The 21016-nt window shown below is 43.5% G+C and overlaps 1 protein-coding gene across 1 annotated transcript in view; it reads right to left on the minus strand.

The window, feature by feature from the left end:
* syt3 (synaptotagmin III) overlaps positions 1–19329 on the minus strand; it is a 43128-nt gene extending 23799 nt beyond the window's left edge. Inside the window, exons 1-4 of the mRNA XM_040043587.1 lie at positions 19066–19329; positions 9329–9636; positions 6923–7331; positions 365–760 (exon numbers count right to left, since the gene is read on the minus strand). Coding sequence (XP_039899521.1) covers positions 365–760; positions 6923–7067 — 541 coding nt within the window. The 5' untranslated portion in view covers positions 7068–7331; positions 9329–9636; positions 19066–19329. The remainder of the gene's footprint in view (positions 1–364; positions 761–6922; positions 7332–9328; positions 9637–19065) is intronic.
* Between the last annotated feature and the right edge of the window lie 1687 nt (positions 19330–21016).

Here is a 21016-nt window from a genome sequence, read left to right on the forward strand (position 1 = left end):
AAAAAAATAATAAAATAACAAATTTGCACATTATATTTTTTGTCATTTAGATCCTAAAAGATGTGTGTACCACTTGTTTTAAATTTTACTACTAAATAAATGTCTGTAATAAAAGACCACGCCAGTACGATGAAAAAGTAATATTCCTTGAATGTAGCACCACTGAAGCCCATTTATATACACGCAGTAATGGTCAACATTCATCATAGTGCTACAGTTCAGACAAATTATTGTACAGCATGTAGGTAAACGTATTAAATTCACTACCCTGTGAGTATATTAAAATGAGAGGGTATTGACGGAGACATTGCATCGCTCTTTCAGCCTGGCTGAAATGAATGTTTGCGTGTCTTTGCTCTCTCACCAGCATTGTTGGGGTAGGTGTCCATGTCCAGGTAGGAGTGCTCCTGGGTCTCATTTGGCCCTCCAACCACGCCTCCGACCTCACCCCTCTCCAGCCCCACCAGGTCAGAGAAATGGGGGTGGTGCTGGCCCTGCTGGCCAAGGGTGGGATAGAGCGAGGACGAGGAGTGGCCCTCTTTCCTCTGCAGCAGCGGGGGTAAGAGTGACGAGCCCCCGGCAGCTGCAAGGTTTCCGACACCGGCGGTTCCAGGAAGCAACCCCGATGTCAGGCTCAGACCTCCGCCCTCCTTGTCCCGCCATGGTAGCCAGCAGAGCTTCCAGGAGACGAAAAGGGAGACGGAGAGGAGGACGATGCCGCAGAATGTCACAATGACCGACAGCAGACTGACAGAGATCTCTGCAGAGGACCACAGGAAGAAGATAAAGAGACGAGTTAACACTTACAAGTCTCTAGCCAAGATAACACTTCTGAGAGTGCACTTTTTTGTAACCTCTATTTAACCAACAAGTTAAACTCTTGAGATTTTTACACGATTTTCCTGCACTGAGCCTGGCAGAGTCAGCCCTGAATGTTTGTGTTCTTTTTTAAATCTGAGCTCCGAGAAAAAAAATCTTTGCAAGCACAGCCCACTCCCACACTGCAACACAACAATGCTAACAATGCTAAAGAAAGCGCTGCCAAGGGCCATAGCTTGGATATTAAAGATGGACATCTGAACCGTGAAGCCAGCTTGGAAGTACCTTAAACCTGCAAAAGGCCAACAGGGGGCAAATCCTCTGCTTGTAGAAAAACTATGTGGAAAAAGTCCTTATTATGAAAAGCTCCCTCATTCTCTCCTTTTTTCAGGAGTTTATGGCCTCATTTGCAAACTTCAAGTCTATTTGTATACACCATAACCTTTATTTGGTACAGTATGGTCCCCATTGGAATAAAAAAAGACAGCAAAGTAGGGTATGGTGTGATCTCTGTTGGACCTATGTGCGAGCTGCAAACGTCAGTCATACTAATAATGTAACAGTCAAGGTAGAGACAAGCAGCGCATGTGTTTAATAACAAGTTTTTATATTTTAATGAGTTAGGAGGACGGACACTTGTCTGTTTGCTCTATTGATTTGGGGTTAGGTAAGCTTAGTCTGCAGTGCTTTAATTGCTCCTGAAGTCAAAAGCTAAATAAACCCATAAAAGGCTAAAAAATGTTACCTGGTTTCATGTTTCGCCAGGATTTCCCCATAACATTGCAAGTTTCTTAGTAAAATGCAGCATCCGCTTATCATGTCCAGTTTACCAAAAACAAGACTGCGATGGTCAAAATGCTCAGACCAAGGATGCACAACTGAACATCACAGTGGTTGCGCACATTTTTGTATACAGTCTATGTTTAGCAGTGGTTTGAGCATGCTTACGAGATCAATTCTAACATGATTGTGTGTACCAAATGTAATCCAATAGCTGCTGAGGCATTTTTTTAAAAAAGCGTCTTCATCAGCATGCATCTGGTATTTTACACGTTAACATGTTATGCATACATATGTCTGAGAAATCAACAATAAACCACTGCATGATGAACAATCCACACGCGCGCACACGCACGCACATCGCTCCCAACATCACCACATTATCTACAAATCACGCATCACGGAGCGGCAGAGGCAGGAAAGGGAACCTGCTGTAGGCGTAAATAGCAATATGCAGCCATCCCCTCAAGCTCACATCCCAAATTTGAATCCTGAGCTTAAAATGAGGGCAAACGCTGGCAGAGTGGATGTTCTTAGAGAAGGAGAGGAGGCGGTGGGGTGGTTGGGTGGGGGTAGCAATTAAAAAAACACCAACACCGACAGTGATGTCTCTATGCGGTGTCATCCTGCATTTCCTCACGGTTATGAGCTTTTTAATGTGTGATGGCTCGAGGATTGTAACTGTGGAGTGAGGGTGGGGTTGGGGGTTTTCTGCGTGTGGATATGTGAGGGTGAGGATGTGGGTGTTTGGGATGGTGAAGGGTGGAGTATGACTCATCCGTATGTAGAAAGTGAGCAGAATAAAATAAAAAATACAAAAAAGAGCCATTTCAGCACCAGACTGCTGGACAGTTCCAGCAGCAGCAGCCGCTGACAGAGCTCTTGGGCCGGGAAACTTTATAACTTCTGCTGAGGAGTGGGCACATGTGCGCATGCTGGACACTCTTGTAAATTCATTATAAATTAATACATTTGTAAATACCTTATAAATATTATATGAATATTAATTAATAAATAGACCGAATATACAATGAGTATTTATTCTTATCCCGGACCATTTGAAGTCTTTTTATAAATAGCATATTTTGGTCTGACGACTTTCATGACAAACGGACCAATCAGAATCAAAATGAACTACAGGCCCAGAGCCCTGAACATGAATATTCAATCACTGTAAGCAGACCAAGTAAGACACAGCGTTCAGATTTCCCAGACTGTGTACTCCTCTGCACCTTGCGGCATATAAGTAAAATTTTTTTTTACCTTTTGCCCTCTTGAGCTGCATCCAGAACACGAGGTCACCAATTAAGAGTTTTTTCTGTCCGCAGGCGGGCCAGGCACGACCTTTGCATACTATAACTTTGTCTCACCCACAGAAGGAAATGTTTTCCAAACCTCCACAAGTCTCACACAAAGGCCTTAACCTCCCTTTCGTCTTAATTTACTTTGTTTCAGAGTGCCTTTATGGGCATGACAAAGACATAAGCACTTTTAAATCAAACAAAGAAGAATTACATTTTATCTGTAACCGGCTGACAACAAGACTGAGAGCAAATGAATGAAAACAAGACAACAGAAGCCAATCCTTCAGCCCAGGGCTACATCTTCTGGAACTTGGTTCGCCTACTGTCTCCATCCGCCCTCCCTCACGTTCTCTTTCACTCTCTCGTATGTAATCCCCTCAAACACCCCTCTTTCCTCGCTGTCATTTTTTTCCCCATGCTGTCTGCCTCTGCGTGCTCTCTCTCGCTTTCTTTGTTCGTCACCCCAACCTTCTATCTGTCTCCCCCCTGCTTTGCCTCAGCTTCTCTTTGGTGAATTATTCATCAGCCTGTATGTCATTAATCAGCACTTGTTCAAAAGATATGATTGGGGGGCCGTGGAGGTGGAGGATAGGCGAGGGGACATAGATCGGTGGTGGAGAACATGATGAGGTGGGAATTGAGGAGCGACGAATGGGGGGGAAGGAAAAAAGCAAAAGCAAAGAGAACATGATGACTGAGATCAGGAGACAGGAAGGAAGAAATGTTGGAAGGGGGGGGGGGGGGGTAAAGGAATGAGGCAAAAGAGAAATAAAGACAGCCGTGATGAGGGGTGGGAAAAAATGTAGGGCTGCTGCAAACATAGAAAGGCTTAAAAACAGATTGGTGCACATGTTGCAACAGACATATACGATGACTGGGTCAATTCTTCCTTTTTGTTTCTAGAGAGAAGAGGGGGTGGGGGGTTGATAAAGCTGATACAATTACCACACCATGTGTGAAAGGCTCGAAACCACACAGGAAATGATACAAAGAGAGTGTGAGAGAGAGAGAGCAAGGGAAAAGGAGAGATTGGGGAAAACAAGCTGACAGTGATTTAGAGCGAAACCCAAAGAGGGGAGGAGTTTGAGGATGAGAAAGGTTAATGTATTGATCTGGAGAGGGGAAAAAAACAAAGCGAGGAGCTAGAGGAGTAGGTTGTGTGCAGTTGGCAGATCAGGGTGCGCTGATAAGACGTGGCTGTGATCAAATGTGTGCAGGGACTGTCGGGGGCCAAGCCACTCGCCTCCATTTGTCTCTCTTTAGGGCAGTCGCTGTAACTTCCTGAGCGCTGATCCTGCCAAAGATCCATCGCTAATCCACAAAGCATAAAAAGCGAGTCAGCAGGCGGGTAGGTGTGTGGGTAGAAGGCCTCTGTAGTACGCCGTGAAGAGGGACTGAGACTTCCTGTCAGTCAGCGACTGATGCAAGCCCACTGGGAGTCGTACATTGCTCCACATCAAACACATCTCCGCTGCTTACACAAGTCATTCACTGACAGCTTTCAGCGGTCGCGATCCTCCGAGGGACCGCGGACTTCCATCAGCAAACACCGAAAAATCACAGCTGGTAAGCGGTGGGGGCCAGCGCCTAAAACCATGGCATGACATTTCTTCTCAGAGCCATCCAAATCTCCGGAGGCAACACACAGGCAATCCAGGCTAATCTACACTGAGCCACAGATCCATGCTAATCTGCATAACAGCACAGTGCACTTCCAAATGGCTCACTAAGAATCTACACACAATACTCTCATCCACAGTGCAGCAGGGTGTACCTATTCACTCTGGCAGAGGATGTGATGATATAAATATATATATTCTTGTAATCCAGCTCTGAGATAACAATCACAGAATTCTACCGAGACTCTTTTGGGGATCATAAAAGAAATGGGATGGACTTGTACCTTAGCCACTTCAGTCGAGAACGTGAATATTTCATGGTCTGTTGTTGTGAGTGCACAGTACCTCTAACCATCCTTAAATGTGAGCACTCTTCTTAACATTTTGCCTCATCATACCTTAAAGTCACTGTGACGAGTCAGTACTAAAAAAGAATCTTTTGCTCTTACCTCTTTCGGGACAAAACCTACAAAAAAAGAGTTCCAGTTTTAGAAGAAGGCCTTTGGTGTAAAACTTCATTTGGTCCATAATGGAATACTTAAACCTTCAATCATGCCTATATTAAAAAGAGCAGTTCCTTAAAGCAATACCCCAAATCTTTTTATAGTATCACCATTCCCTTCGCTGTAGGCTTGAAAGGTGTCTGCTAAGTTCACATTTTCCTCCCTTCAGAGAGAGTCCAGCCACTGTGGTCCTTGTGAAAAGATTAAATTGAAAATCAAAGCTGACTTTAGTTTGTTTTCATGGCGGGTGAGAAAAAAAGCATCAAAACATACAGATCAGCCATGGCAAGTCTCTGGATATTTAGGCATATTTTGCTAAGATTGTGAGTTTTTGAAATCTACTGAGCATATGGACGCGCAGCAGAAGGGTTATTTATTCTGCTGCAGATGTTTGGAAAGTTTTGCTACTTTGTCCACGGTGAAAGCTCATTTTCTTCGCAGTACATTTAAACTGATTCAAATCAGGCTGTTCCTGCTCTGCGTGAAGGAGTAAATTACAAACTGCAGGGTTTGATGAGTCTTTGATACTTCAAGGGTATTTCTTGAATAAGGTGTTGCTTTAATGCTGAGCACAGGCTACCTAATTTCTGGTCGCTATGTCAGATCGGGCCATTATAGAGTAATAAAATCTTCCTCTTTTCTGACTGAAGGACAAGACAGAGCATAGGTGGCTCCCTGATCAATCATTCTGTCATTCACAGTGTGTTTGACGTCATCAGGAAGGAGGCACTAGCTCGCGATTTCACAGCCCCCCCTAAGCTACAAAAGCAACATCACTCCTCTTTTGCTCTGTAATGTTTACAGTTGCTGGCAGATCTCTCTTTGTGAAATTCGAGAACCTTTGAGGACTCAAAGACATACTAACATGCTAACATCCCTAACCCTAACACAGGGTTCCCAGATTCAACTTTGGTTTTCGGTCAACTGTAGTGCAACAATAAACAATTTCATTTCCAAAGTCAGCTCCTAACCAACGCCTTCCAGGTTTGGCTGTAATCATGCTGGTATTGTGTAGACTGAACTTGGCATAAAGCAGGAAGCAGTAGGCTTAACTGGCAATTTTGGTAAAACACAAAATTTAAAAAAAAAAAGGGGAGAATCTTGAAAAATCAATAAATTGCAGAGAAAGAAAGTTCCTGACTCCTGACTGAGATCTCTGTGCTTATATCGGTCAAGCTTGCAGAATTGAGGGAACCAAGACCTTAAAATCCTCCGTTTAGTATTAGAGCAGTTCACACTGATCAGAAAAGCAGAAAAGCTCTACATAAATATCAGCCTATTTACTGTTGCAAAAAAAAGAGGGAAAAAAGACTGCATGCACAACATGACAACCACTTTGTTACCAAGTGACACCTTATATCTTCTGCATGATCAGACTCATTTCATGTAGTCTGTTCCCAGAATAAGGCAGATTTCACTGAGGTTTTATAGAAATAATTATAAGTTTAAAACAAAAGAAAAATAGCATTAAAACACCAATGAACTGCCAAACTTGATTCATAAGCATAGATTGTATTTAAACGCCGCTGTGGTGTTATCCACTGGTTAGAGGAGTCACATTCGTGTTAAGGGTTTCCAGTATTGCTCCTGTGTTGCTTTGACAAATAAGGGGTGGATCTGAGTACACAACACACAGCACTGACTGCTCTGGATACTCTGGTTAATCCTTCTCTTATAATTTTAGTAAGTGGAACTTGTGGTTGAGCACATAAGGTTATCCAAAAAGTGTTCATTGAGGTCACTGATGAAGGGAACTGAGGGCCTTTTTTCTCTCTCTTTTTTTCCAGAGCATGTAGGTTTAAGTCATTTCCACGTTGACTTCACTTTGCAAACCCGCACGTTACATCCATCTTTTATTGAATCACTGTTTGTAAGAAGCACCAGGTGTGTGTGTTACCTGTATCTAGCGGCCTGTTGCCCCTCCTCAGGAAGATGAACTCCTGGCAGCGTTCGTTCTGGCTGTAACCCCTCGTGTTGAAGCACAGCTCCTCCACCAACACCAGCGCCTTCTTACACAGGTCTTCATCCCAGTCCCCTGACATCCTCCAATCCGCATCGCACTCTCACCAGCAGTCAGCCAATGACAGCGCAGCCCTCGCCGCCCTCACCTATCGGACGGCGCTTGGGTAAGCACAGTTTTGGGCTGTCCACCTTTTACAAGGTGCGAGCTGAGAGCGATTAGGCAGAGGAAGTTGAGGGGACAGCTGTGATAAAGCAAGAACACGAGGGGCTCTGCAGGCTGGATCGCAGAGGCCAGACTGATGTGCCCATGAATGAGTGAGCAGCACCCGCCCCTCTCACTTTCCCTGAAAGAGATAAAATGAGAGAAAGTGGCGACCTGAGATGTGAGGACATAAAAGGAGACAAATCAAGTTTCTGGCAGAGTGGTCACCTTAGCCATTAAGTGTGAACATGAATGCCAGAACCATCAGCAACTCCCTGATAGATGGTTGGCTCTATAATATTGCTTTAGCATACACTATGAAGACTGATTAGAGAAAACTGAAGAAAGGGTGAGAAAATTTGATCTTGTTGAGGGCAAAACTAAAATTTCTGATGTGTGATTAAGTATTTAGTTACTGGTCGTGCTGCTGATGATTTTTTTTCCATCTGGTAGACAAAACTTGCACACAAAAACGTAACATTTACATGTGTGGACTTTCTTGAACGCTCCTACAGGCAGGACACATTGCTCAAATTTCATCCTCCCACCTCCTCCATGCACATGGTAGCAGAAGGCTCTTGGGCAAATAAAGGCACCACAAGGTCCATGGACCAAAATGATAAGTTAAATGACATGTTAATGTATATGTAACTATATTAATGAATTAAACTCTTAAGTCAACCCTCAGTTTAACCTTGTGTTTCTATTACACCGGTTTCAAAAAAGTTGGGATGGCATGTAAAATGTAAATAAAAACACTATGATGCAATTATTGTCAACGTCAAACCAAAAGGATGCTGCTGGAGGAACATTTAGCAACTAATTAGGTTAATTAGCAACAGGTCAGAAACATGACTGGGCATAATAGAGCATCTAAGCGAGCTAGAGTGTCTCAAAAGTAAAGATGGACAGAAGCTCACCAGTTTGTAAAAAACCTGGATCTACAATTGTGGAACAACCTCAGAATGTAAGATTGTGAAGACTTTGACAATGCCATCACCTACAGTATACAATATCATCAAAAGATTCAGTGTGCAAAGGGATGCCCGTGACCTTCGGAGCCTCAAGTGGCACTGTATTCAAAACAGGTATGATCCTGTCGTGGAAATCCCTGTCTGCTAACGCAAGTTACTGAGTGATTCACAACTGGAGGTTAAAGCTCCATCATGTACTGAAGATCACCCCCGTCTTCACTGGAAGCTTATTTGAGATGGACTGAGGAAACTGGAAAACTCTTCTGTGGTCAGACAAATCAAAATTTTCAATTCTTAGTGGAAAACACGGACATCGCGTCTTCCAGACAGAAGGGCAGAGGGACCATGTGGCTTGTTTTCGGTGCTCAATTCAAAAACCTGCATCTCTGATGTATGATGGTACATTAATGCCTATGGAACTGGCAGCCTGCACATCTGAAAAGACACAGTGTTATCAATGTTAACAAGGGAGTTCTTCATCCCCACTGTCGTCAAGTGTGTGCTCTTTCATGTTTTAACATAAAACACCTTGAGATGACTATAGCAAAATTAAAACTAATCAATTTACAGTAAGTTTAAGCCTCAACGCACCTTGACGTGACTGTTGTTGTGATCTGGTGCAATATAAATAAAATAAAAACTGATTAAGATTAGACAGTGGATGGATGGCTGTGCATTTACACACCACTTGGTGAAATGAAGAAATTAAATTATGAGCAGCAATATACAGCTAAAACTGTGTATTTTATAGAGAACTAAATAGAGCGAGTTTTATTTCCTATCCCTTAAACAGGAGCCTTTGAATAATGCCGGATCCTTCACTCAATATGGTGTGCCCTTAATTGCACAGGGCCTTGCTGTCAATTATCTCCTGGGGAAACCGTGATTAGTTTGTTGTCTAAAACTGACCAGTGGGTCAGTCATTTTGGAAACGTATGTCATGTTTCAAACTAAAACACTTTTTACTGTAATTACAGAGTAATTTAGATAATTGTGAGCTCTCTTCCAGTGAGTCTCTAAAAGATAAATATACTGAAACCACAAACACTTTAAGAGAGTGCGCCTGGTTTCTGGCTTTTTTTTTTCTTTCATAGATTAAAAATTGTGTACCAAAAGTCAAACTGAAAGAAAAATCTAAATTAAAGATATTACTTATGTGTTTTACCTTTATTGAACTCAGCTCTTCAGGTTGTGGGCCATGTTGCAAGCCCGTGTGGAGACACTACGTGTGAAATTTTCTTTGCAAACAGATTTGGCTGAGGAGCGTGGAGTTATGCCTGCAGTGCATGCATAACCTTTATCTTGTTATTTTCCTAATGTTTCCAAGATCAGAAATGGGAGCCTGTTGTGCTGAGCTCTTAGTCATCTAGCTCCAGCAGGAATTGGTGGAATGCATCGGGATCCTTGGCCTTGCCAGCACATCAGCGTGGATTGGATGTCACTGTCAGTCGTGGAGATCTTTTTCAACAGAACCTGGAAGAACATTAGGAATCAATCAATCAGTAAGGTGAATAAAGACAACAGGGGACTCAAAAATCCCACAAACATCAGATTGAGATATAATTAGATGCATTAAGTCTGACTCCCTTAAGTGTTTGCTCATGAGCCTTTCATTCAAAGGAAACAGGCCTTCTTTAGCATGCTGCCTTTAATTCCGATCTCATTCTGTCAAAATAAAAACAGGTCAGTGCCCAAACTCCAGTTTCTCACAGTGTGCGAGTCTCCAGGGACTCTGACCAAAGAACGTGTGCAAACTTGTGTCTGATATTACAGATTTGCTCCAAAAACCACCAGTATTGAACATGTCCTAGCCAAAAACCTTATCTTGTACAAGTGGTGTGGTCGGAAAATAAATCACTGGCAAAACAATGTTCGTGGTGAGAGGTCAGCTCACTTTTCCACTGAGCTGTTTTGTCCTTGCAAAGCAGCGGCCCTATTTCTCAAGCAAGGTACCTCGTCAGACAGGGGAAGGACTATTGATCATTTGATGTATGTTGTTCTGTGAAATGTCAGCGTCAGTCTTTGTGCACTGAGTGGCACCTCCCTAGCAAAGTGCTCCTTATGTGTCCATCTGTCTCCCAGCCTTCCATCAATCACTGCATTAGGCAAAGACATATTTCACTCCGAACAAGATCAGAAACAAGAAATGCTTCCAAACCCTTTCAAGTTTTCTGTCCCTCTGCTTGAAGACAGAAACACACTTCCCCTGTCTTGTTTGCTCTCAGTCACATAATGAAAGTCGGTCAGTCTATACACTAAAAAAAATTAATCTTAGGAAAAGAAGAGGAACAGGGTTAAATTAGTATCATGAACTATAACATTGTAACTATATCTTGACTAAACCCCAACATCTTATTTTGTTAATTTTTTCCTCTTAAAGAAAACCGGTCATGGTTTTCTTCACTATTACTTGAGGCGCTCAGTTTCTGACACTTCTCTTCTTCTTCTTTTTTTAGGCGTCACCACAATGAATCATCTGCTTCCATCTCACCCTAATCCTGCCATCCTCCTTTGTCACATCAACCCTCTGCATTTCCTTCTTCATCACATCCACAAGCCTCTTCCTCTTTTTCGCCTGCCTGGCATTTCTCTATTCAGCATCCTTTGTCCACTATCTCTTCTGTGCACATGTCCAAACCATCTCAGCCTTGCCTCTCTAACTTTGTCTCCAAAGCGCTCGACATAATCTTTCCCTCTGACATAGTCAGTCCTTTCTGGTCACTTCCAGTGAAATCTTAGCATCTTCAACTCTGCAACCTACATGTCTGCCTCCTGTCTTTTTGTCTCACTAACATCTTGTAAACCTTCCCTTTCACTCTTGCTGCTATACTTCTGTCACAAATCCCCCCCCCGATACTCGTCTTCACCCACTCCACCCTGCCAGCGCTCTCTTCTTTGCCTCTTCTGTGTATAAACTAAATGAGAGTGGATATTTTCAATATGGCCATCGTAGGCACATGGCCTTTGCTATGGGGAGAGAAGCCCCCAAATCACCCGCTTTTCAAATCTTCTGTTTGCGAGAGGCAGCCACTCAGGAGTAAGCTGGCTTATAAGAAAGTTGCCTTTATGGAGGAGGAGCTTGAGGAGTGAGTCATGCAAAGCTACTCTAGTGCAGCCAAAAATACAGTTGTGGAGTTAGAAATGAGCAAATAGGTGCCCTGTTGAAGTGATAAATTTATTTAAGCCCAACTAATCTGTTCAAGTGCAGGTTTTTCAGGCCGCAAACACAATGCTGTTCAAGTTTCTCTGTTCAGTACAATCACAAAGCTGGAGGAGATGCAGATATTTTACCCCAGCTGGAATCTTTCTTTCAACAGCAAAAAGGTATTGTAGCTTTTTGAGAAGCTGTGTCGGGCAGTTTGTAGCAGGAAAAATGATGCACGTTAGTTACACTTTTATGCATTATAAAAGGAAATCACAGCACTCAAAAAATCCCAAGCAGAAATCTAAAGTAGAAATCAGTAAAGGAAAAGACGCTGCTGCCCCCTCAGAACCAGTCAACAGCTAAACTGGGGGAAAAAATGAACCAGCTGTGTCGTTGTTGTGACATATTTGCACTGTACAGGTTCACGACTATCTCAGATTTGTGTTATCGGATTATCTAATCATTATATCAGTATGTGGTTAATTAGTACAGTGGGGCAAAAAAGTATTTAGTCAGCCACCGATTGTGCAAGTTCCCCCACCTAAAATGATGACAGAGGTCAGTAATTTGCACCAGAGGTACACTTCAACTGTGAGAGACAGAATGTGAAAAAAAAAATCCATGAATCCACATGGTAGGATTTGTAAAGAATTTATTCGTAAATCAGGGTGGAAAATAAGTATTTGGTCAATAACAAAAATACAACTCAATACTTTGTAACATAACCTTTGTTGGCAATAACAGAGGTCAAACGTTTACTATAGGTCTTTACCAGGTTTGCACACACAGTAGCTGGTATTTTGGCCCATTCCTCCATGCAGATCTTCTCGAGAGCAGTGATGTTTTGGGGCTGTCGCCGAGCAACACGGACTTTCAACTCCCGCCACAGATTTTCTATGGGGTTGAGGTCTGGAGACTGGCTAGGCCACTCCAGGACTTTCAAATGCTTCTTACGGAGCCACTCCTTTGTTGCCGGGCGGTGTGTTTTGGATCATTGTCATGTTGGAAGACCCAGCCTCGTTTCATCTTCAAAGTTCTCACTGATGGAAGGAGGTTTTGGCTCAAAATCTCACGATACATGGCCCCATTCATTCTGTCCTTAACACGGATCAGTCGTCCTGTCCCCTTGGCAGAAAAACAGCCCCATAGCATGATGTTTCCACCCCCATGCTTCACAGTAGGTATGGTGTTCTTGGGATGCAACTCAGTATTCTTCTTCCTCCAAACACAATGAGTTGAGTTTATACCAAAAAGTTCTACTTTGGTTTCATCTGACCACATGACATTCTCCCAATCCTCTGCTGTATCATCCATGTGCTCTCTGGCAAACTTCAGACGGGCCTGGACATGCACTGGCTTCAGCAGCGGAACATGTCTGGCACTGCGGGATTTGATTCCCTGCCGTTGTAGTGTGTTACTGATGGTGACCTTTGTTACTTTGGTCCCAGCTCTCTGCAGGTCATTCACCAGGTCCCCCCGTGTGGTTCTGGGATCTTTGCTCACCGTTCTCATGATCATTTTGACCCCACGGGATGAGATCTTGCGTGGAGCCCCAGATCGAGGGAGATTATCAGTGGTCTTGTATGTCTTCCATTTTCTGATGATTGCTCCCACAGTTGATTTTTTCACACCAAGCTGCTTGCCTATTGTAGATTCACTCTTCCCAGTCTGGTGCAGGTCTACAATACTTTTCCTGGTGTCCTTCGAAAGCTCTTTGGTCTTGGCCATGGCGGAGTTTGGAGTCTGACTGTTTGAGGCTGTGGACAGGTGTCTTTTATACAGATGATGAGTTCAAACAGGTGCCATTCATACAGGTAACGAGTGGGGGACAGAAAAGCTTCTTACAGAAGACGTTACAGGTCTGTGAGAGCCAGAGATTTTCCTTGTTTGAGGTGACCAAATACTTATTTTCCACCCTAATTTACGAATAAATTCTTTACAAATCCTACCATGTGAATTCATGGATTTTTTTTTCACATTCTGTCTCTCACAGTTGAAGTGTACCTCTGGTGCAAATTACTGACCTCTGTCATCATTTTAGGTGGGGGAACTTGCACAATCGGTGGCTGACTAAATACTTTTTTGCCCCACTGTAAATGTGTAGGAAAGTGTAATTTTTGGGGGTTTTTTTTGCTAACTACATCCAAAATGTGAATTAGCATTAGAATTTATTTAGCGTACCCAAAGAATGAACACTGATGCTGTTGACTTTAGTACTCTGGATTGAGCCCTTAATAAATTAGACCTTTGAGCCTTTGCATGTAATTTGTATATTCCAGTTAAACTTAGTTAGGCCCTCATCCTGAACTGCCTTTACTACCCATTCCCCTCTTAGTCCTGTCACTTTGATGTCTGCGATGAGGTCCCGACACCAGGTCTTTTGTGGCGGTGCGCTTTTTCATTTTCATTTTGTGTTCCAGGTCCATTATTGATGTTGGTTGCTGGCTTTTTAAGGATCTCTTCTTCCTTGGGACGTTGCTCTGTCTGCCTTGTTTTGCCATCAGACGGAGAGGATTTGTCGCAGGGACTGGCTCAGAAAGTTTGGACTTTGACCATGGCAGTTTTTATAGTTCTCCATGTCTCTGCTGCGAGTTGAACAAACATAGCTTAGTGTATTGGATGATCTCCCTGGAGCTCAAGGCTTTTCTCATCTGGGTATACCCAGTATTACAGCAAAACGTGTAATAGCTACGCCGGTCCAGTGTGTCTATTTCACGCTTTGATTCTAAAAAGCGTGAAAAAGATTTGCATGCAGAAGTTGCAGGAAGTTGCAGTAACAGCAAAGGGAGATATTTCGCTATGTCCTCGTGCTGGTAATAAAACTTTTGTATACATGTCCACTTCATGTTTTGGAGAGGCAAAGCATGAAATACACACAGCGGACTTGTGTGTCTATTACAAGTTTTGGTGTGATATCGGGTTGTCTGGTTAAATGTTCCCCAGGCCTTGCTGATATCCCAATAACCATCAACATTAATATCGAGCCTCTCTCGAGGCATTGCCAGAATGGCTGCCGAGTGGCAAGATGTGCTTCTAGAAGGACTTTATACTAAGCTCAGTAGACATCTGGATACATTATACCAACACCTGCTTTTTTTCTATAGTCTGCAGTTTCCTATTAATATTGTAGCCTCTCTGGGGGGCATTTGGGAATTTGCAGTGGCAAAGATTGTGGATGGATGTGGATATTTACAGTTCACTTGCCCAGGTTGAGTTATATTTACTTTCATGTTAGATTAGAGAGGCTGTGACACCTTGAGTGCAGTGGGTTGCTGGATTGATCTCAATCCCAGTGTCAGCATGGACTCGTGTGATCAAAGGGATGGTGCTCTTATCATTAAAAGAGCTGGGAAGTAATGCCATGGCATGATCTCTGTCAACAGTGACTCACTGCTCTTCAAAAGTCAAAAAGTAATGAGAAGTTATCCCATTTGAATTTCACTAATTATCTTCATTAATTTGAAAAGATAATTAGATGCATGTTAATGCCAAAAACCGTGTTACTACCAGCATCGAATTTCACTTGTTTTAATTAAAAATAGACAATTGAAACTTTTAAAGTTAAGTAGATATCGCTTTTAAAAAATGACCAGATGAATATGAAAATTTGATTTTACTTGCAAATATGTTTTTTTCCATGCAAGAAAGCTGATTGTGCACGCACTGTTTTGTTAGATTTATGCTGATAATGCAAGCAAGATTGTTTTATCAGTGCAGGAAACTCAGTTAATGCAGAGTCCATTTATCTTTCCATCTCACCGCAACCTATTACAGAAATTAATCCAAAATTGGCAAATCAAAAAGCAACACAAGCCCTCCTCCAACAACCCCACCCTTACTCTCGCCCATTAAGATAGCAAATCTGTCTGAGTGACTTAAAACCTGGGATATCTCAATCTGAGAAATGGCTGTCTGGCACAAAACTGTACGCCTCAAATGCCAGTGAAAGCATCAAGAGGGAGAGGCAAAAAAGAAATGGAGGAGACAGACAGAAAGAACGATTGTATAGCAAGAGACAGTGGAATAGGGAGACGGCGAGAGAGGGATAAGAGAGATGCTGACATTAAATTGGAGGCGAGACAGATAAAGAGGGAGGGGAAAAAATTGGAGCAGAGAAGGGCAGGGAAAAAAAACAGGAAGCTGGCGGCGAGGGTGACACAGCAACAATGGTAATCAAGGTTTTGGGCGATGCAATTTACTACAAGCAAAATATTTACAGAAGATGGTTATTCGCCGATGAATATGCCTTTAGAAACATGGTGATGGAGCATTCAACTGAGATAGCAGCATGCCCAGAAATGCGCCTTCCTACTTTACTGTACAGAGCAACACTAAGCCTCCCACAGACGCTCCATTGACTGCTGTTCTGCCTGGGATCAATACACACAGGGAACGAATACGCCACAACACAGACCAGTCGACCAGTAAGGTCACTGTCCGACTGGGCAGAGGAGACAGGACGCAGCGCAAGGTCACAGCGTAATCACTCCACGGAGAAAAAAAACACAATCAGTCTTGCCCAATCACGTTAACGGGAAGGAGATGGGAGCTGGATGAGATGAAGCAAGCCAATCAGATCATGAGCTAAATCTGTCCAGGAAAAAAGGGCCAGTCGCACCAGACACCCGTTAGTAGCTTTAATGGATGTAAACCCAAATTCAGGGCTGTATCAGTACGAAAGAGACTGCAAGTTCAAAGCTACACAGGTGTCCTTCACCAAGATGCCAAACCCCTGGCTGCCCCCTCCCGTTAATCACTTAGGATAAGAGCATCAGCTAAATTACTCATTTTTAAAGGCTCATTGCAGCCTTTACATCCTCATTCCGACTTACAGTTGATAAAGCAGATGAGGCATTTATATTTGCATCCCCTTTTAATGAAGGGATTTCTTACATTTGCACAGTAAGGACAGATTTGGGGGCTCCTCTCAGGTGCATAAAATATCCAAACTATAAAGAGAAACCACATCCAAAGTCTGAGTAAAAGCACCAAAAAAACAAACCAACCCAGCACTACTCCCATTTCATATGGCTGGGGCATAGTGTAATAAATATTTATCTAATATTGAATGCACTCTCTCTCTATTTTTCTCTTTTTCTTTTTTTTTGTTTGGGGGGGGGGGGGGGGGGGGGGGGGGTATTGGATTTCTTATTTTTTAGCGCAGCACCTCCCTCACACAAGAATTACAGTGGTTTTTCTCCCTCGCTCAGAAATTCCACCGACAGCTGCTACAAACAAAACAGAAATCCTTGAGTGTGGCGAATGTGAATTTGATAAAAACCCAGGGGGCAGGTTTTTCAGTAACAAGGATCATGTTGGAGAGCGGGAGTGAAAGCTGAAATCTGTATGTGGAATCTGCCTCTGAAGGAAGAATCACACACCTCAGCTGGGTTTGGGAATTACAGTGATAAGACATTTGAGTCGCTGCTGTCTGCTGAATAAGAAGCAGAAGACATTCAGATGCTTACCACAAACCTGTGATCTTTTGCAACCCAGTATGGTCATTTAGCATAATAATATATTTGTCTGTGTGCTGAATGAAATACATCACATGTGGGTCTTCTACAATTTTAGTTTTTCCAGTTCAAAGGCACCTGGATCGATATCATCAGCTGTGGAAACAGCAGTTGTAGTATTACCTTGAGTTTTTTTTTTTTTTTTTCCTGGAATTTAATTTCTCAGTTCACCCCACAGTCTGAGGCGGTGTAAGATCATAAAACCCTCTTTCCCTCCTATTCAGCTCCTTTCTCTCTTAAGGTTGGTCTAAACAGAATTACTGTTTATTGCTAAAATGTCAAACTATTTTCATGGCGTTAAAACTGAACACCTTCATAATTGCAAAACTGAGACCAGTCAGAGCCTTTTTATGTCAGAACATAATGCTTCTGTAGACAAAGGAGACTAATCCATTGGTTATACCTAATAGGATGTTTCAGGCGGATCTCATTGAACGTGCTTTCAAGTCTTTCTATCTGCTGCCACGCGCCTTCTTTTGTTTTCATCTGTACCTGGAAGTCATCTCTAATTGAACCTCTCGTTTTTGCCTGAAAGGTTTTGTTTATGTTTTTGTTTTGAAAGTCTGCTAATTCGGTTAAGTGTTTAAGTGAATTTCACACTTCTAGTGTTTCGGCAGTTTTCACATTAACTTTTTTTTCTCTCATCTCAAGTCAGCCGTACTCCGTAGACTGGCATCTTGGCCCCGTGACCCTATCCTCTCTATTCTGGACTTTGATGCTATCAGGTGCGCTCTACCCTGCTGGGCTGTATCATGTTTTATACCACCTCAAATCGATGTACTCTTGTATCCTCAGATCATTCCCTATTCGTCAGGAGTATGCCTGATGCACTGAGGTCATGACCTCTCTCCACCAGTGCCGGCATATCCTCCTTTCTGTTTTGCATCACTTCCTTTTGAGGCCACAGCGATGTCTGCCTGAGACAATGCTATCATCGCTCCTCTTTGCTCACTCGGCTGTGACGGATTGATGCACAAGGGTAAACAGATAGGGCTACTACAACACATCTTTTTGGTTACTCCAGTGGAGCAGTTTCACGGGGACAGACTTGGCGCTGTATGAGGCCGAGATTGAGCATGGGGATATTAATGTCTATTGACTAGAGGTAATAGCTTTGCTCAGCCTCAGCCTCGAGGTTGTTCCAATTTAGCCAGTCCTATAATAGCTCCTGGACACCCTCTCAGCAAATAAATAACATGAGGTGGGTGAGTGTTAATATCAGCTAAAGACCATATATCTCTATAAACATTCAACCAAACACCCCTTCGCTTTCAAAAAGGCAGTGTCTCCTTTCATCCCCACTTATTTCTATCCTCCATTCACACATATCAGGGTTTCTGTTGAGGTTTTCACAGCTTTCTGCCACTCTGGGCCTGTTGGAGCTGCAAGTGTTTAAATTATCTATAACATGGGACAGGAAATAGAGAGCAAGTGGCCAGCCAGGAACCGTGGGATACTGGTACTGTTCTTCCTGTCTCTTGCACAGCCCGTGGAGCTGCAGAGCGGGACCTATTTACAGACAGGGAGTGTAATCACACACACACACACACACACGCACAGACAACGGCCGCCTTCACTTCATTTTTCACCTAGCACCATGTAAGAGTCGGTGAGTCAGTGTGTCTCAGCGGCTGTTTTTTTCTCTCCTTTTTTTTTGACCATTTGCATAAATATGGTTCTCTGTGGTGGGAAGGAAACTGTGTCTTTGATGGTGAGGGGGAGTGGGGTAGGCTGGTTGGGGTGTGGGTGTGGGTGGACGGGGGATTACGCACGTCTTACGCACGTCAACCTGTCTTGTGTGTTTTCTGCGTGCTCGTGCGCGCACCCCTCTGTCTGTTCGCCTCATACCTCATGTCGTTCTCGTGGAAAAAAAAAGTTTAATCACTGTCGTCTGTGAGGATAGCTGCCATTAATACACTTGTGACACTGGTATCTGTCATATGGGCTAGACCAGCCTCCGTTACCTTATAGACTGCCTCCACACAGCATGCATCCCACTATAGGCTCGAATATGCAATGGCAGAATGCAATACAGAAGAGCCAGAGTGATGCACAAATAATCTACATTAAATATTCATGGAAAACAGACACATGCTGCGAGATTTAGGGCACATTCAGCAGAGCACGGTGCGGGATGCAGGATCAAAGGAGATATGACGCGAATAAAGCATACATCGCGGATATCACAGACCCGCATGCATGCTGCCTGAAAGGGGGCAACAAAAGGGAAGGTCTCCCTACCTTGGTGTTGCAGAAAGCAGTGTCCTCCTATCTGACCAATTTCCGAATTACGAGATTCTCCGCTGTTCTAGTCAGATGCGACGCCTGTAAAGGGGCATTCCGCCCTCTTTCGCTCTGTCCACCCCTCCTCTCTCTCGCTCTCTCTCTCACTCTCTTTTCCTCTCCAAGACGGCACCGAGCAGTAAGCCGCGCAACCGGGATGGCAGACTAAGAGAGAGAAATGAACAATATGATATATCTCCCCTCCCCTCTTTTCCCTCCCGTTTCCCGTGTTCTTCTCTTATATTTTTCCCCCTCCTTGTGTTTTTTCCTCCTCTCTATTTCACTATCCCCTCCCTCTCACTCTCTCTCTCTTTCTCTCTGCTGCTTGCTCGCTCCCTCTCCTTTTTTTCCTCACTGTGCTCTGAATACTAATACTCTGTCTCTTCTCTCTCTCTGCCTGTACAGCCCAGCCAGTGCTAAAGACATACTGATGTATGTGGGGCGTGTAGAGGAAAAGAGAGAGAGAAGTGGCCTGTGGGTACCGGAGTGTGTGTGTGTGTTGGTGGGAAGCAGGGATGGAGGGGGTCTATAAATGGTGTGGAGGGTACTGGCCTCTCTGAGCCTGCAGGGTACATGGAAGCACCCAGGATCTTGTTTGGACTTATTAGAGCTATGATTAGATAATGATACTCCCGCAGATGCCCCTGGAGAGGTGATGTAGTGCTGGTGGTGAGTGGGTTGGGGGCCACGTAAAATGTTGCCGTTTTTTTATGGCAACATCAGTGGGATGAGAGGAAGAAACGGTGGGAGTAGAGGTGGGGATAGGGTAGTGTGAAGAGGAGGTGTTGCTAGGATGTCAGGTGGTGGAGAGCAGAGATGGGATAGAGGGTCAATGTTGTTCGGCTCTGAGCCAAAAAAAAGGGACCTGGCTGGTGTGTGCAGCATGAGAAGAGCAGTTGAAGTATACAGAGGACATGATCTAGTTAGAATGAGACATAGGCTTATTGGAGTCATGATTAGATTATGATATTCCTGCAGGCCTCGTATATGCACATAAAAATATTTCTCTGTTTTATGATAACATCACAAGCAGGATAATGAGGACTCACCACGGTCAGCCGGGAACAGGTTTAGGCATTGTACGAGAGGGGTTGCTTTTAAAGTGGTGTCTCCCAGGGTGCCTTCAGGGGCCCTTGACATATTCCCAGAGTGGTCTACCCAACAAAATGAGAAAAGCTGTAATTCAGTTATAATTGAATTTGCACATCAAGCAGCGGGAGGACGTAATAGGGAAGTAGTTTTGATATCCAGATGTCACATTCTGTATCGTATCGCTTCCATCAACAAAAATCAAATCTATCTGAAAAACAATAATTGGAAAGTAGTGTGCAAACCCCTAGATTAGGGTTTCTTCTCTTCTTCCTGTTGAGATGGTGCTAACTTTAACAGTTACGTAAGGCAAGTCAACCCTCTGCCCCTCAAGATGTTCACAGCATATGGGCCTGCTGCCGTGTTAAATGAACACGGCGAACAGCGCGCACTTTTGTACTTGTTCTCCATGTGTGTTTTTCAGACCATATCGCCAGTCATTACTGTTTCCGCACTGTGCATGGTATCTGTTGGTTTTTTCTGTATTCTTCCAGTCACTGCGGATGTTTCTCATTAAAATCTTGCCTATAGTTTAACTTCACAGCATAATTAGTAACCGCTAATATTTATAGTTAGCAGGAAGCCTGCGCATTAATCTTTTTCAGTCCAAAAAGAAAGGCCTCCTACTGTGAGTTCTGTTGTCGGGACAGAAGCAAGCATCTTCATATTTAAAGACGGCACACTGATGAATTAATCATTCTCCCAGAGTGTGCCCAAACAACACCTAATGGGCCACACAGCACAAGCGAACATCTAGGCCTTGTTAGAAACTTGGGTATGGAAATTCTACATGCATTTGGCTCAAAAACTATTCTAAATG

Source organism: Simochromis diagramma, unplaced genomic scaffold, assembly GCF_900408965.1.
Source record: "Simochromis diagramma unplaced genomic scaffold, fSimDia1.1 OVJJ01000321.1, whole genome shotgun sequence".
NCBI lineage: Eukaryota > Metazoa > Chordata > Actinopteri > Cichliformes > Cichlidae > Simochromis > Simochromis diagramma.